Source organism: Schistocerca gregaria, chromosome 1 (assembly GCF_023897955.1).
Source record: "Schistocerca gregaria isolate iqSchGreg1 chromosome 1, iqSchGreg1.2, whole genome shotgun sequence".
Taxonomy (NCBI): Eukaryota; Metazoa; Arthropoda; class Insecta; order Orthoptera; family Acrididae; genus Schistocerca; species Schistocerca gregaria.
In genome coordinates, this window is record NC_064920.1 from 522,730,284 (window position 1) to 522,749,026 (window position 18,743).

The following is an 18,743-nucleotide window of genomic DNA, read 5'->3' on the forward strand; positions in this document are numbered from 1 at the left end:
CTCCTGCGAACCTTGCAGAATTAGCACTCCTGGAAGAAAGGATATTGCGGAGACATGGCTTGGCCACAGCCTGGGGGGTGTTTTCAGAATGAGAAATGGTAGAGCACTTGCCCGCGAAAGGCAAAGGTCCCGAGTTCGAGTCTCGGTCCGGCACACAGTTTTAGTCTGCCAGGAAGTTTAAAATCAGCGCACACCCCGCTGCAGAGTGAAATTCTCATTCTATGTCGTTTTCATTTGAATTGCCCTTATACGATGTCCATTCATATTAACATGACCGCCAGTCAGAAATCTAAATAACAACCTTTTGCAGTACGGACCACTGCACGACGTACAGTAACAGAGTCAGTCAGGTACTGGAAGGTACAGATAGCGATGTGGGACCATGGCGACCTCGGTGCTGCGACTAGCTGCGCTAGGTTTCTCGGTTGAGGTTCCGTGGCGCGAACAGCCAAATCGAGATGGTCCCACCGATTCTCGATTGGATTTAAATCCGAGGACTTTGGTGAGCACGGGAGTATGTTAAACACATCCTGGAACTCCTAGTGCCACGTGTATGTACTGTGAGTCGTATGACACTTTGCATTGTCATACTGGTGGATGCCATCGTGTCGAGGAAAAACGAGAGGAAAAGCGAACTGCATCTGGGAGTGTGCATGGTTCCCAAGGATAGATACATACTTCCGTTGATCCATTGTGCCTACCAGAACGACAAGATAACCCAGCGAATGCCCTCCAGCCTGGACCCTTCCGACAGTTGGTGCAGGGTACTGCACTCCATACAAGCAATGCCCATGTGTCCGATGAATCATAAAACGAGATGAATCTTAAAAGAACGCCTTCGCCACTCAGCGGAACGTCAGTTGCGATACTGGCGTACAAATTCCAGCCTTCGTCGCCTCTGAACAGCTGTCAGAATAAGTGCATGAACCAGGCGCCTATTGCGGAGGTCCACACGCGGCAACGTTCGCTGAACAGTAGTTGAGGAGACACTGTTGGTAGTCCCTTGGTTCACTTGGGCATTCACTTACTCAACGGTTGCACGTCTGTTCTCCCGTACACATCTCTGCTGCCGTTGTTTACTCGCGTCATCTATGCCCAGAGTTGTTTCGGCGCGCCAGTTTTGGATAGCGCCATTTTCTCATGCACGGTATACGTTAACCACGGCGGCACGCGAACAGCTTACATAGTTAACCATTTCGGAAATGCTTCCATCCTTGACCTGAAAGTCAGTGATCATGCCCTTTTGGACCTCAGACAAATCGCTCCGTTTCAGCATTACGACAACGACCTCCCTGTTTTCTGCGTTCCCCCCTCCACGCTTTATTTGTCCTCCACTGCTAGTGTTGCCATCTGCCGTCTGCAATTGCTATTACATGTTGACGTCAAATGTATTCAGTGGTTACATTAATATGACGGGACCGAATAGTTTCCAGATTATAAAACATATTGATGAAAGAAGAAAAGTAAATTCACCAAAGTGAAATTATGGGGGAATTCGTATATACAGAATGATAGTAGAGAAAGTTGAATAAAATTGTTGGTAAAGCTGCAAAAGGAGAAGTTGATAGCGCTGGAAAGTAATAAAAACTGTAAAATATTTCCGTGTTACAATGGCAGCAGTTGGAATGAAACTCACATAAACTCAAAACAATACGATTTCTAAATTGGAACGATGAACACTGGAAAATGTGACTGTTTAGCAGAGATGCTTAAAATTATACTGCATCATCAAAACTTCTTAATGACTTCCCCATCTTATTTAAAAAATGCCGACCGCTGTGCCGAGCGGTTCTAGATGCTTCAGTCTGGGACCGCGCGACTGCTACGGTCACAGGTTCGAATCCTGCCTCGGGCATTGATGTGTGTGATGTCCTTAGGTTAGTTAGGTTTAAGTAGTTCTAAGTTCTAGGGGACTGATGACCTCAGATGTTAAGTCCCATAGTGCTCAGAGGCATTTGAACCATTTGAAATTTTTTTTGCTAATGACTTTATATGCTAAGAGCACAACATGAAAGGAAGTGGCATGTAACGCCTAGTAGAACAAAACGAATTTAATTTAGGTAAGTCTTATTTCTAACCTGTTGCTCGTTTTGTTATAGATCTGTCTCCCTGTTGCAGTCAGCGATGAATGTGTCTATATTCAGTCTCCTATTCGTCAACATGGCAAACCTATGCTCAAGCTTGTTTGTAGCCAGCATAGTAAGTAGATTCTTTTGTTCTTTAGTCATAAAAATTAAAAGTGATCTATATTTTGAACTTGTTGTTATACTAGCTTTTAAAATACTGTGCAAAGTGGTTGAAAGATTCGAGTCGAATTCAGGAGGAGTGGGCAACAAGTTCTGTCCACTGCCCTCCTGATATCTGTATAACTTACAGTCATACATTACACCAAATATCTTCGGAATCTTAAATTAGTTAGTAGCTCCAAACACAAATTCTAGGTAGAAAATTGAAACAAAGGGTTGTTGCGATGCGGACAGAATACTGACACGCGAAGGAATTTTGGGACTCAGTCACTAAAGTATCGTCCGAAAGGCATGCTCCAAAACACCCCACACCTTACGACACGTGAGGCAAGACTCCGGTAACGCAACATCGCGTCACTCAGCTGTGCGTGCCACCCCCGCAGCAAAACAGCAGGAAAACATCAGTGTGCGAGGGTGCTACTAACAGCGAACGGTTCAGTGAAGAGTTCGGCAATGGAGTGCTGCAGACCTATGTGTCGAGCCAGACAGTCTCCTTCAGCTAGTCGTCGGCCACACACCTTGGGGTCTGAGGTTCGACGCCGCCAGGGCGCCCTTGGATTCCAGTGAAGCCTTCGCCTTGCTATCGATGGTTCTAGTCTTGTGACATGGCAAATTACTCTACTAAAAGATACCATCGCCGTCGTCGAAGACATCTAGCATGAAGTGATGAAGGTGATCCACAATAACATTAATGTGGTTCACTACCGTTATGGAGCTTTTGATTTCTATCAACTATCCCACGGAGGCCCGGGGAAATGTCCAATATAGCATATAGTACCAGCAGCGCTCTAAGTACGTAGCACGGTGCCTGTTTGGAAAGCCTTTCGCCTGGATGTGGCGCATCGAGACAGGACGATGGACCTGATATAACATGAAAGGGGATTCATCGGATCAAGCGACTAGTGCCCAGTTATCCACTGGCCAGACGCATTATAAATAATCCGTTAGAGTTCAGAAGAAGTAATGACATCCGAGATTACGGTACTAGAGAAAAAAACTGACTTCCTTTACTCTTCATTTAACTCAGAAATCCCTGAATAATGTTGCTCCTAAAAACTTTGATCATTTACCAAAAGATGTTGAATATATCGCAGATAGCAAAGCTAAATTTGACATAAGCTGCAAAATTTCCTTCTAAGTAAATCCTTTTGTTGGGTATTCTGCTCGTCTTTTTATTATACACTTGTAGCTTATTTTATACGAAAGGGTTACATACTTACTTGTGTTTTTAAACTAGATACTGTATTTTATTACATGAACTGATATGTAAACGGCCAGCATGTGATAATATTTAAATACCAAGTAGATTAACATTCTGTCAACTAACTCGTTGCACCTTATTACGGTATCGTGCAAAAGTGACTCATGAAACTAACTAATTAACTAACGGATGAAGTCGGAAGAAGGGTACTATAGAGACAGGGACGTTGCGCAAAGCAAGAATAATGGTGATCGAAACGTGACTACGCTATCAGAAAACGATCCAGACGTATCTGAGCTTTAGGTGAAGACTGAAAATGATTGGTTAATAACTATTTTGTGTGATACAGACACCTTCGTATAACACTACTTCGATGTACTTCCTGGTTTCCTATTTCTTTATTGTGATAAAATGAGAGTACAATGTTTGTCCTTGGTACACTGGTGTAGAAGGTGTGTAGAAATCATCTAAGAGCAAAATCGGTGCATTTTACACGCAAAACAACAGTTTTCTTTCCAAAGCTGATTAAATAATTAATGATTTCCCCTGTCATCACCTTCATACGTAGACTTTGGGCGACACGTAACGTTACCAAGTGTCACCATCTTTTGGTGAGTGTTTAATACCTGTAAATTGTTTGATACACTCAAGTTTTATAGCAAGGTGAGTACTTTTTTGGGGGCACCAGAGAATCCAATAATACGTTTTTCCATCCAACTAAGGGCAGAATTATTGGGCTCTTGTGCTCGTTTTGTAGTAGTTCTATTACAGTCTATGAAATAAAACAACTTTTTTCAGCAGGTAACACCGCCAAATATGACAAAACAGTGTCGGCGTTATTGTGGTTATTACATTGATACATTTTATTTACCTCACAGATAGTCTCGATTTGTGTAAAATCTTAACGTGATTGATAAATTATGTGCTCCACATGAAATTAGCACCCAAAAATAAGCAAAATATGTTTTACCTTTAAGAAAAAAAATAGTCGTTATCCAGTGGACTTAAATATAATAGCAGCGACAGAAAGAGAAGTTCAGAGGACAGTGACTACTAAATGTTTTGTTTAAAAAGTCATACAAGCTATCTTTATTCGAGTAGAGAATCAAAACTTAAGTAGTTTACTTTCTGAGTCATCAGTCTTCTCAGAAATTCCTCTCCTGTGCCAATAGCACTTCTAACCTACGTCCTCAATTATTTGCTGGACGTATTCCAATGTCTGTCTTCCTCTACAATTTTTGCCCTGTACACCTCCTCTCTAGTATCGTTGAAGTTATTCCGTGATCTCTTAACAGATGTCCTACCATGCTGTCACTACTTCTTGTCGGTATTTTCCATACATTGCTTTTCTCGCCGATACTCCCGAGAACCTCCTCATTCCTTACCTTATCAGCCCATCTAACTTTACAATCTTCCGTAAGACAACATCTCTTATGCTTCCATTCTCCTCTTTTCCGGTTTTTCCACAGTCCATGTTTCATTACCATACCATGCTGTGCTCCAAAGGTACATTCTCAGAAATTTCTCCCTCAAATTAAGGCCTATATTTGATAGTAGTAGACTTCTCTTGGCTAGAAATGCCCTTTTAGCCTGTGCTACTCTGGCTTTTATGTCCTCCTTGGTCCGTCCGTCATGCTGCCCAGGTAGCAGATTTCCTTAGCTTCGTCTATTTCTTGATAACCAGTTTTATTGTTAGATTTCTCGCTGTTCTTATTTCTGCTACTTCTCAAAACTTTCGTCTTTCTTCGATTTACCCTCATTCCACATTCTGTACTCACTGCACTGTTTACTCCATTTAATAGATTCTGTAATTCTTCTTCACTTTCATTGAGGACAGCAAATTCATTAGTAAATCTTGTCATTGATATGCTTTCCTCTTGAATTTTAATATCTCTCTTGGCCCTTTCTTTTATTTCCGTCATTGCTGCTTCGATGAATAGATTGAACAGTAGGGGCGAATGACTAATATGTATTTTACACAGTTATCTACTGTAGCAAAATTGAGGAATTAGTTATGATCCCAGTTGGGAATGTTGTTAGAAATGTAATGTGGCCAGAAAGCTGTTCTCCGGATACAGACTTGGGGGCGCTGGCGATCGAAAAGCGGGTGTTCCATTGCTGCTAGCACCGGGAGTAGATAGGCAGTCGCAGCAGAGCGCTGAGCGGCAGTATGTAACAGTAGGTCAGCGAGTGAGTGTCGGTCTGTTACGAGCCTCGTAATGTGCAGAGAAAATTTTAAGTCATCTTGAGAGAGATTGTCCGCTGCTCGTGGTCTCGCGTTAGTGCTCTCGCTTCCCGAGCACGGTATCCCGGCTTCGATTCCCGGCGGAGTCAGGGATTGTCACCTGGCCAGAGTGAATGGATCTCGTTGTGTCGTCATCATCATTATCATTCATCCCCATTACTGTCGGAGGAAGGCAATGGCAAACCACCTCCGTTAGGACCTTGCGTAGCACGGCGGTGCGGGTCTCCCGCATCGTTTCCCTACGCTCTGTCAAGAAGCATGAGACTTCATTTTTTGAGAGACATTGTCACCATACTTGATTCGCACCGTATAAAACTGAACTTTCTCGTTAACATTAGTCTGTTCTGGTTTAACGAGCTTTTTTGTGGTACTAGTACTAAAAATCCGCGTGGCGAGCAATGCATTAAACTTTCCACTTTCACATCTTTGATTGCCTGACTGTTATTTCATAGACATACAATTTATAAAACGGTGAATAGGATTTGGATTCTGAGCTGGGAAAAGAAAACAGTTTAGCTGAAATGTTAACATATTGTGCTTGTGGTACAAAGGGGTTCTGAATATACGAGTTCTTTCTTGAAACCTTGCTTAAATGAATTCAGGAGCTACTTCCTCAGGACCCATAGAATCAAATAAGATTTTTCTTAGGTATCAATGGCTGGAAATGTAGTCAAGCGGGGTGCAGACTGTTTTCAGATTACCTTTCACAGGAATTTACAAGCGCTTGTTGCGTGATGGATAAAATATTAGTATAAAACTGAATAGACTAAAATGAATTTCTAGCTATCCGCCCCACTGCTGCTATAGTGTAAAAGATCCAAAAATTAAAGGAGAATCTGTAGGCGTAGTTTAAAATTAATTATTCGCTATTCAGAAAAATATAGCACCAGAGGTAATGCAGTCCCACTGTGAATGCTCTTATCGGGCATGGGAAGAGTTAAATGGTGATATAAAGCAATAAAAATCGTCCTGAATGCTGTCAATAGACTGGAAAGTGCTGCGAATGGGTGTGCTTGGTGGGCTGCTATAGACACCATAGGCAGATCAAGTGCCACCTTCACCCAGACACCGACTCATCGCCGGGAAGTGTTGTATCACCTTGTGCACTCCACGTGTTTGCCTGAGGGGCTCATCCAGCATACTCAAGAAGCTGTTTTGGGAGTAATTAAGAGAATGCATCTAGCTGAAGACTGTTGATGGACGCTGGTGTCTCTTGTCTCGTATCAAAGTTCATATTTGGTTCATTCATAGATTCATATGTGTCGATTGAACCCGAGAATTCGAAGGCTGTGTGACAAACTAGGCTGTTATGACTTAAGCTTACGAGAATGGGTTGAGAATTGTAGTGCTCGAAATGACTCAGCAGTGCACTATGCATCTGAGACTGTGACTATGTCTGGGTTACACACAAGAGATTTTTAGATTATGTTCTCTCCGTCTTGATATGATAGCTTTAGGAGACATCGGAGTGTTGGTATAAGATTAAAAGAAGTATCACCTATTCATGATATTATTAGCCTGGTTTTTGTTTTGCGTTAGTATTCCGGTTGCCGTGAGTTTATTTATCTACTTCTACATCTACACAGATACTCTGCACATCACACTTAAGTGCCTGGCTGAGGGTTCATCGAACCATCTTCACAATAATCCTCTATTATTTAGTCTCGAACAACTCGCTCGAAAGGCGAACAACTATATCTCTCGGTGCGATCTCTGGTTTCCCTTATTTTATTATGATGATCGTCTCTCCCTGTGTAGGTCGGCGTCAACAAATATTTTCACATACAGAGGAGAAAGTTGGTGACTGAAATTTCGCGAAAAGATTTCGCTGCAACGAGAAACGCCTTTGTTTTGATGATGTCCACCCCAAATCCCGTATCATCTCAGTGACAGCCTCAGCTGTGTTTTGTTATAATACAAAACATGCTGCTGTTCTTTGAATTTTCTCCATGTAATCCGTTAATCTTATCTGATAAGAATCCCAGATCACGCAGCAGTACTCCAAAAAAGAACGGACAAGTGTAGTATAGACAGTCTCTTTAGTAAAGCTGTTACATTTTCTAAGAGTTCTGCCAATAAAACGCAGATTTTGGTTTACCTTCCCAACAATATTTTCTATGCGTTATTTCCACTTTTAGTTGTTCATAATTATAATTACTAGGCATTTACGTTTGACTGATTTATCGTGTAACCGAAGTTAAACGGATCCCTTTTGGCACTCATGTGCATGAGCTCACACTTTTCATTACTTAAGGTCAATTTCCTATTTTCGCAGTATACAGGTATCTTTTATAAATCGTTTTGTAATTTGTTTAGATTTTCTCATGACTTAACTAGACGTTAAACGACAGCATCGTCTGCAAACAAGCGAAGTCGGCTACTCAGATTGTCACCTAAATCTTTTACATAGATAAGGAACAGCACAGGGCCTATAACACTACCTTGGGGAACGTCAGAAATCACTTTTGTTTTAGTCGATGAGTTTCCGTCAGTTAGTATCAAATGTGATCTCTCTGACAGGAAATCACGAATCTAGTCACATAATTGAGACGATATTCCATATGCACGCTGTTTCACTACAAGCCGCTTGTGTGATATAGTGTCAAAAGCCTTCTGGTAAGCTACAAATACGGAATCAATTTGAAATCCGTTGTCAATAGCACTCAACACTTTATGTGTGTATAGAACTATTTGTATTTCACAAGAACGATGTTTTCTAAATCTGTGTTCACTGTGTGTCAATAGACCGTCCTGTTGGAAGTAATTCATAATGCTGGAACACAATATATGTTCTAAAATCCTGCTGCATATCGACGTTAAGGATATGGGCCTGTAATTTTGTGGATTACTCCTACTACCTTTCTTGAATGTTGGTGTGACCTGTGCAACTTTCCAGTCTTTGGATACGGATCTTTCGTCGAGCGAACGGTTGTATATGATTGTTAAGTATGGAGCTAAGGCATCAGGATCTGAGAGGAACCTAATTGGTATACTGTCTGGACCAGAAGATTTGCTTTTATTCAGTGATTTAACTTGCTTCATTACTCCGAGGATATTTACTTCTACGTTACTCATGTTGGCAGCTGTTCTTGATTCGAATTCTGGAATATTTACTTCGTCTTCTTCTGTGAAGGCATTTCGGAAGGCTGTGTGTAGTAACTCTGCTTTGGCAGCACTGTCTTCGATAGTATCTCCATTGCTATCGCGCAGAGAAGGCATTGATTGTTTCTTGCCGCTAGTATACTTTACATACGACCAGAATCTCTTTGGATTTTCTGCCACATTTGGAGAAAAAGTTCCGTAGTGCAAACTATATAAGCATCTCGCATTGATTCCGCGCTTTATTTCGAGCTTCTGTAAAAGATCGCCAATCTTTGAGATTTTGCCTTCGTTTAAATCTGATATGCCCTTTTCGTTGTTTCTGCAACAGTGTACTGTCCCGTTTTGTGTACCTAGGGGGATCAGCTCCGTCGTTTGTTAATTTATTTCTTATAAATCTCTCAATTGCTGTAGATACCCAGTAAAATACTTTTTTTAGCGATCGTGGCTTGTTAAGTTTTCGTCAGTGTTAAAAGCCATGCGACGAAATCTGAACGTGATCGGAAGCAACAAAGGGTTCATATGATATTTACCTCTCCTTTTTCGCGCCATCCTATGGCTTAATCACGGGAAAGAGTCCCTCTAAAATCCACCCCCCCCCCCCCCCCGCCGTTTGGCAACACCCTCGATGCCACTTCGACATCCCCCTGGTGGTGCTTGCTTGCCTTCACTTTAGGGGCTGGAACAGCTGCAAGGCAGAATGTGAGTCGGTGTTTCTGACAGGTACATAAATAACGTGCTCAACCAAGGTGTGTGGATGCCACCGAGGGCGTTGCCGAACTGGTGGGGGTGGTCTTAGACGTCCCTGTGCCGTTATATTCACGCACATCTGATTATGTTGCACCCCACATCTCCCCCTTCCAATGATAAGACCATAGTAAGGCGCAGAAAAGGAGAAGTGACAAAGTATAAAAACGTATTTCTGCTTCGAATCAAGATCATATTTCGTCGTGTGGTTTTCAACGATCTCTAGTGATTCCACTATGTGACCGGAACAAAAATTGCAGCCCCACCATGTCCTTAGAGTAGCGTTGAAACGCCTATGAAATGGCAGCATTTTCGAACTTGTCAAGAACGTCATTTTAATGCTCATCGCAATGTAAACAGTGGTTTTTGACCACGAAATGTGTGGGAAACAACGCCCAAAGCGAAGGGCTAGGTTCGTCGGCGCCCTTTATACCACCCCCTGATGCGTTTTCGTATCGATTCTGAGCAGCAGTATGTCTAAAATGTTTTCCGCCGCAACTCATACAAAAACCGCATGATTTCAAAGCTGGTTCTCATGGATCTGAACTTCATCGCTGAGGGGTCGAAAGAAGACGTAAGAGAGAATTTGACGACCTTCCTTCATGCGACACGTGGCCTTGGACAGTACTGTGGTGAAAATTGATGCCAATGTGACATCATTAGACCATCATTAGATCACCTGACAACTCACATGTACTTCGGTGCTGTGGACTTTTTTTTTTTTTTTTTTTTTTTTTTTTGCAAGTGTCGACAGCTTTCTGTTTGAAGGGTGGCGTCGCAGGACGCCAGGCTTTTACACCAGTACAGTGGAAGGTTGTAGGCGTCTTAGAGCCATATGCCACACTTACGCGTCGGAATAGAAGACAATTACAGGGTTTGCAAAAACTGATCCTTTAATTCTAGTGCGCAGTATATATTGGGCATATGTCGTTGTTGTTACTTTTTTCCATGAATTTTAATACCTACTCCGAATTTATCTTTTGTTTCCTTTACTGATTGCTCAATATACAGATTGAATAACATCGGGGAGAGGCTACAACCTTGTCTTACTCCCTTCCCAACCACTGCTTCCCTTCCATGCCCCTCGACTCTGATGACTGCCATCTGGTTTCTGTACAAATTGTAAATTGCCTTTCGCTCACTGTATTTTACCCCTGCCACCTTCAGAATTTGAAAGAGAGTATTCCAGTCAACATTGTCAAAAGCTTTCTCCAAGTCTACAAATGCTAGAAACGTAGGTTTGCCTTTTCTTAATCATTCTTCTAAGATAAGTCGTAAGGTCAGTATTGCCTCACGTGTTCCAACATTTCTACGGAATCCAAACTGATCTTCCCCGAGGTCCACTTCTACCAGTTTTTCCATTCGTCTGTAAAGAATTCGCGTTAGCATTTTGCAGCTGTGACTTATTAAACAGATAGTTCGCTAATTTTCACATCTGTCAACACCTGGTTTCTTTGGGATTGGAATTATTATATTCTTCTTGAAGTCTGAGGGGATTTCACCTGTCTCATACATCTTGCTCACCAGATGGTAGAGTTTTGTAAGGACTGGCTCTCCCAAGGCTGTCAGTAGTTCTAATGGAATGTTGTCTACTCCCGGGGCCTTGTTTCAACTTAGGTCTTTCAGTGCTCTGTCAGACACTTCCATTTCCATAACGTTGTCCTCAAGAACATCATCCCTGTATAGACCCTCTATATACTCCTTCCACCTTTCTGCCTTCCCTTCTTTGCTTAGAACTGGGTTGCCATCTGAGCTCTTGATATTCATACAAAGTGTTCTCTTCTCTCCAAAGGTCTCTTTAATTTTCCTGTAGGCAGTATCAATCTTACCCCTAGTGAGATAAGCTTCTACATCCTTACATTTGTCCTCTAGCAATCCGTGCTTAGCCATTTTTCACTTCCTGTCGATCTCATTTTTGAGACATTTGTATTCCTTTTTGCCTGCTTCATTTACTGCATTTTTATATTTTCTCCTTTCATCAGTTAAATTCAATAGTTCTTCTGTTACCCAAGGATTTCTAGCAGCCCTCGTCTTTTTACCTACCTTCTCCTTTGCTGCCTTCACTACTTCATCCCTCAGAGCTACCCATTCTTCTTCTACTGTGTTTCTTTCCCCTATTCCTGTCAATTGTTCCGTTATGCTCTTCTTGAAACTTTGTACAACCTTTGGTTCTTTCAGCTTATCCAGATCCCATGTCCTTAAATTCCCACCTTTTTGCAGTTTCTTCAGTTTTAATTTACAGGTCATAACCAATAGATTGTGGTCAGAGTCCACATCTGCCCCTGGAAATGTCCTACAATTTAAAACCTGATTCCTAAATCTCTGTCTTACCATTATATAATCTATCTGATATCTTTTAGTATCTCCAGGATTCTTCCATGTATACAACCTTCTTTTATGATTCTTGAACCAAGTGTTAGCTATTATTAAGTTGTGCTCTGTGCAAAATTCTACCAGACGGCTTCCACTTTCATTTCTTAGCCCCAATCCATATTAACCCACTATGTTTCCTTCTCTCCCTTTTCCTACTGACGAATTCCAGTCACCCATGACCATTAAATTTTCGGCTCCCTTCACTACCTGAATAATGTCTTTTATCCCATCATACATTTCATCAATTTCTTCATCATCTGCAGAGCTAGTTGGCATATAAACTATTTTTTATTCATTATTAAACCTACTCCTGTATTACCCCTATTTGATTTTGTATTTGTAAACCTGAATTCACCTGACCAAAAGTCTTGTTCCTCTTGCCACCGAACTTCACTAATTCCCACTATATCTAGCTTTAACCTGTCCATTTCCCTTTTAAATTTTCTAACCTACCTGCCCGATTAAGTGATCTGACATCCCACGCTCCGATCAGTAGAACGCCAGTTTTCTTTCTCCTGATAACGAAATCCTCCTGAGTAGTCCCCGCCCGGACATCCGCATGGGGAACTATTTTACCTCCGGAATATTTTACCAAAGAGGACGCCATCATCATTTAATCATACAGTGAAGCTGCATGTCCTCGGGAAAAATTACGGCTGTAGTTTCCCCTAGCTTTCAGCCGTTCGCAGTACCAGCACAGCTAGGCCGTTTTTGGTTAGTGATGCAAGGCCAGATCAGTCCATCATCCAGATTGTTGCCCCTGAAAATACTGAAAAGGCTTCTGCCCCCCTTCAGGAACCACATGTTTGTTAGGCCTTTCAACAGATACCCCTCCGTTGTGGTTGCACCTACGTACGGTACGGCCGTCTGTATCGCTGAGGCACGCAAGCCTCCCCACCAACGGCAAGGTCCATGGTTCATGGGGGAAAATGAAGAGAAATTACGTTGGATGTCCGTGGTAAAACTGATATCAGTGACCATGAAGGAGTAGTACAGAAATGATTACCGAAGTACAAAGAACAACTCAAACAGGTGAAAAGGTTAAGATGTTTAGTAATCTGGATAAAGAATCAGTCGTTTTACACCTCAGAGAGAGGAACAAAACATTTAACTTTGGACAGGTACATGTAAAAGAACTGTGGCTCAGTATTAGATTATTGGCTGACCAAGGGACTGTGTAGATACGTATATAGCAGACCAGTTCATGATGAGATGGCCTCTCCATCGTACATAGTCTCTGTAAAAAAATTTCTAAAGGAACAGAGACTGCTGAACAATATTTGTACAACGAATCTTTGGGTTATAGATAGACACACTAAATGAAACACGTTTGGCTATGAAAAGAGCGCGCAGCTCGTCTTCTTGGACGGAGACTCATCGACTGTTGTAGACGTTACTTCAGGTGTGCACCAGAAAAGTGTTTTGCGACGTTTTCTTTTCATGTTGTACACATATGTACCATCTGACAGATGTTGTTATTAACGGTAACCCCAGAGTTTTTGCACAAATGCCGTTAACTACAGCGCAGCAATATCTGAAAAATCTGCACAAATATTTAGTCGGATCTTGATAAGATTTCAAATGTTGCAAAGGCTGGCAACTTTCTTTAAATATTCAGGAATGTAAATCTGTGCAATTCAGCAAACGGAAAAAACGCTGTGTCTTATGATTACAAGTCAGGAAGTCACAGTGGACAGATCATACAAATATCTTAGTCTCTGGGAAATTGCAGTCTGCCAGAAAGGAGATTGCCCACAGAGAATTCGTACGAACGATTCTAGAATTCTGTTCAAGTGTAGGACTAACTCAGGATACTGGACGAATGCAACTAAAGGCAGTGAGAAGGTCTAAGGTTTGTTTGACCCACGGACGAAAACCACGGAAGAGCTGAAAAGCTTGAACTGGCAGACACTTGACGATGACGCCACCTGTCCTGCGAAAGCCCACCCATAACGTTTCGAACAACAAAGTTAAATGAGCAGTCCTGGAATGTTCTACAGCCTCCCACGATTCACTGTTATAAGTACCGCGAAGACAAGTAGACATAGCCCACTTACAGTGTTCAGTTCTCATTCTGCATCAGCTTCATACTCGACTCGAACAGGAAGAAACCTTAATGTGTGGTACAAAAGCCCCCCCCCCCCCCCCGCCCCCTCTGCCATGCACTTCACTATAGTTTCTAGAGTATCGACGTAGTTATAGAAATGATGTTAGAAACCATATGCTAAGTATTCATTTCTTCGCACTTGACAGAAAGGCCGTTGCACGTTTTGTTTTAGAGTATATGTTATGGTAGCTACTATCTATATTAGAAAGTTGCCAAGCATGGATGCCTACCTTTTCCATATTGTTTGTACACTCATTAAATAACTGCTTTCATTGGTTCACCTACAAAACAGAAGCTAATCTAAGTTTCTATTTTCTACGGTAACTTAATATTACTCCTGGAATTTATTGGAATGTTTTTAGTGATAATTTTAACACTTTCCTTTCTACAGCTGTTGCAGAAAGAAGGAAATGTAGGAAAAGCGCTGAATGCACTTTTCACAATACCTGCTCAGGTGTACGAAACTACCATTTACTGTATTTACGGACACATCATGACCGACCAGGTAAGTGTCGAAGTACATTTAGTATTGTGTGTTTTCGTTTTATTTTCGATATGTGGACAAGTCTTAAATAATGTTTCCTCTGCGATGAGCCTACAGAGATCAAAGGGAGGGGGGGAGTATGGGCGCGGAGGGGGAGGCAGAGTGCGTTGGGAGGGGGGAGGGGGGGTTGTGGAAGGAGATAGTGGAGGAGGAGAAGGAGGTGAGAGTCTGCGACTGATTTTTTAATATTATTCATTCTTTTATCTGTTAAAGTAGTTTGGCAGTAATGCAATTGTCTTTGCTGCTCTTGCCTGACGGATGCGATAATAGTCTTCATCGACTTACGTCTTCCATACAGCAAGGGTCACTTAGGATAAGTTTGCATAAGTTTAAAACGATTGACAAGAAGAGCTATCTGCCTTTATCTACACTGAACGCATAACCTTATGTCAGTTGCAATTTTTTTGGGTGTAATGTTCCGTCTATCCTTACTGTCGAAAGTCGTTGAATGTTTTGATGAAGACTAGCTACAGCAAATGTGAATAATCACTTCAGACGTACGTATGTGCACCATACCCAGAGACTAAATACACACATAGAGATGAAGCCCTCAACATATCAATTAAAGAAAAATTTCCTTAACATTTAAAATAATATGTTTACTCAGAGCTTTCCCGTCTTTAAGGTAGTAGGAATCTGCATGAAAACTGTAAAACTTTTTTGTGAAAAACCACACTGCTTCATTAAACCTCAAGAAAATAACGAAAATTCTTCGTTAACATTGAGTAAATTAGACTTAGTAACTCCATTTTCTTTGTGGATATCACACAGGCGGAACACAATAACAACAAAAATGTCTCGAAGTATGACCTACTCAAGAAAAATAAAGTCAGACTCTAAAATCAGCATCCCCTGTAAAAATTACAAGTACAGTCAAGTCTCAATCACAAAAAATAATTTAAGTTCAGCATGTCGATCCATCTGAGAAGATCATAGTAGACGACGAGCATATGTCGGAAAATATTCAGCGCTATCAAAAACTTCCGTGTATATCATGCATTAAAGTGCATCCGAGGCAAAATGAAGAGCGACACAAAGTCTGTTCTCAGACATTTAGAGATCGACTGCTATTTTTTTTTTCAGTATGGCTCTTTGAGATTTGGCCCAAATTGGGGCTCACAAATAGTAGATTTCCCAGGTGGAAATATTTGGGAGGCAACTACTTTTTATCTCGTGACTGCAATCTATCCCACACCATGGAAAGTAGCATAGTCCGATCTATCACTAAGAACGAGAAACATAGAATCATCTTGTGGTTATCAACCAATCAGTATATTACCCGCTGTATCCAAAGATCTGAAATATATTGTTTATGCAAAATCATTGAATACTGTACTTATGCAGATTCAACGTATATACAAATATTATTCCAGCTTATATAAACAACATAGCTCAAACATCATATTAATTAAAGTAACTACTCATGTGGAATATGCCAATGGACAACCGTGAGGCCATAATATTGACATAACTAGACTTCAACACAGTATCTGAGGCCATAAACTTTGATTATTTCTCATAAAAATGCGACAGCTAACATTTTCAGATGGTGGGCTGAAGCGATTTCAAAGCTTCTTTAAAAATATTCATTCTGGAAGCATGTTCTCTCAGGAGTGCCAGATGGATCACTCCTGGGCTCACTGTAGTTTAGCTTGTCAATGACTTCTCATCGTGTTCGTCCTCCTGTAAATACATTTTCCATGCCCACCGCCTCCAGCATTATCCAACCTCCAGAGCTAGAGAAATCAATATTACGATCGTCCACATAAATGGTAATCTGTCTTCAGCGTAAGACGGCCGCAAAACTTGCACTTGCGACTTGAAGTAAGTGCGAAAGAGCCCCAAGTAATCTTAGTGTCCCACCAGAAATTAACAAGTTCTCAATTGCGCGAACAGTTGCCTGCTACAAGTATTCTTCTCGACGTCATACCAAAACCTTATCAAGAAACAGTGACTAACGCGGGTGTAACTTTCGATGAGCATCTCATCTGGTCAGAAAGATACGTTCACTACATGCAGGAAGAATTCTGATAGCCTGTACGACCTTGAAAAGTTTCGGGACTTATTTCCACAGAGTGTGAAACGTAAACTTGTGCGATCACTCGCTCTAGCAACCTCTACTTTGCCATTTAATTCAAAACACTACACGGTTGGAACTAGCCACAAATGTTTATCTGTGTTACATCCGTAACATCCGTCTATTTAACCGCAGACCATGCTTCATACGCCCAGTTAGATTGGTTGCGGCCAGCAAAGTTACGTGACTGCTGCATACTATATTTACTTTACCGCATTCTCATTGCAAGTGCTTATCAGTACCTTGCATCAGAGGTTAATTACCTATTATCTCATCATAATAGAAACACAGGTCCTCACTTAAGTAGTAACGTAATTGTGCCCACCCATTAAACAAAAACATTTGCAATTCTCCTTCTCCGTTGCTGCTGTGCGCCTCTGGAATAAGCCACCCAGTACTCTGTACACAATCCTATTCTCTGCTGCTTTTAAGAAAGAGCTGTAGCACTTTCTTCTATCATCCTCATAACGTTTCCCCAAGAGTTAACGCATATATCATGTTTTTCCTATGTCAAGCAGTAAAGGCATTGCTTCCATCATCCCCATTTGCGCTTCTTACCCTCAGTCAGTCATGTCAGGTTCTTCTTCTCCTGTTTTAATTACTCCTCTTATGTCACGTTCCTCTCCGTCACCGTCCTCCAACCACTCTGTCTCGTCCACTGATGCTGTCTAGCCCTCATAGCTTAAATCTACCATCATGTAACATGTCTCTAGTGTTGTACCCATGAACCCTTGTACCCATGTACCCATGAAAGAATTGGACTGTGTTTATTCGAGGGCTTGCTGAAAAGTCATGCCTCCGAATTTTTTTGTGAAAACTCTTCTACTTCTTTATTTTTCATGCCTACATACCTATTTTTCAACGTAGTCAACCTGGTGACGAACGCATTTCTCCCGATAAGAGTCTGGTTTGCTGATACCGTCCCTGTAGAATATTTGATTTGTTGATAGAGCCACATCATCAACTCTGCACCGCTTCATCACTATCAGAGTGAATTCCTCGAAGGCGATGTTTAAGTTTTGGAAACTGGTGAATATTGGGTGGGACCAAGTTGGGACTGTATGGAGGATGAATGATGACAGTGAAGCCAAGTCGTCGGGATTGTTGCAGATGTCGCAGTGACGTGTGTTATCTGGCATTGTCATGCTGAAGCAAAGGGTGCTCCACGTGGAAACGAACTCTTCTAATTCGAAAGTCGATTACAGCGTGCTGCTTCCCACGGCCGATATAGTTATGTTACACACCGCCGTGCTACACGCTGCAATTCGGAGCCCTCTAGCGGCGTCTCGTCACGGTCCGTACGGCTTCCCCCGTCGGAGGTTCGAGTCCTCCCTCGGGCATGGGTGTGTGTGTTGTCCTTAGCGTAAGTTAGTTTAAATTAGATGAAGCAGCGTGTAAGCTTAGGGACCGATGGCCTCAGCAGTTTGCTCCCATAAGACTTTACCACAAATCGCCAATTTTTCCTCTAGCGGCAGAGGGTTGCAAATATGTAGACAAGAAGAATAAAGATGTAAATGTTAATAACGTTTGTTTTATTTAAAAACATTTAAAAATTTTGACATGAAAAATTTGGAGATATTACTTTCCAGCACATCCTCGTATAACTTTCCCTTTCTGCAGTATAGTAATTACTAATTAATATTTTATAATATTTTACGTTAGGTGTACATTTTAAGGTGGTTATCATAATGAATCTAATGCAAAACTTTAGATGTAGTAGAGGACCTGAGGTGGGAAGTCTTAGACCTTGTAAGGTTAAATAAACAAATGAGTGAATATGAGGAATTATGGCGTTTTCCTCACACCCAGAGGAAACCTTCTTGAAACTGTGCTTTGGTGAAGTGCAAAGTGCTTGTACGACCTTATTTGTGAAAATACGCGTTATATTTACGTGTGCATCACGACACCTCACCATGATGCTGAGAATAAAAGCGCTTGCCACGCGAAAACTAAAGTAAAAATGAATATAGACGCGAAATATCGCGACAAAGTAAATTACTTTTAGATGATAGGTTAACTCCCAACAAACTTTCTCATCAACATCGTTTGGATGCAGATGACAAGCTACCTGTGATAAATAACACACAAGTGGTCGTGAAAAATC

The 18,743-nt window shown here is 41.5% G+C and overlaps 1 protein-coding gene across 1 annotated transcript in view; it reads left to right on the forward strand.

Annotated features, from left to right (window-relative positions):
- LOC126354967 (odorant receptor Or1-like) overlaps positions 1-18,743 on the forward strand; it is a 65,966-nt gene that overhangs the window by 40,045 nt on the left and 7,178 nt on the right. The window contains exons 4-5 of the mRNA XM_050005053.1: positions 2,100-2,199; positions 14,410-14,523. Coding sequence (XP_049861010.1) covers positions 2,100-2,199; positions 14,410-14,523 — 214 coding nt within the window. The remainder of the gene's footprint in view (positions 1-2,099; positions 2,200-14,409; positions 14,524-18,743) is intronic.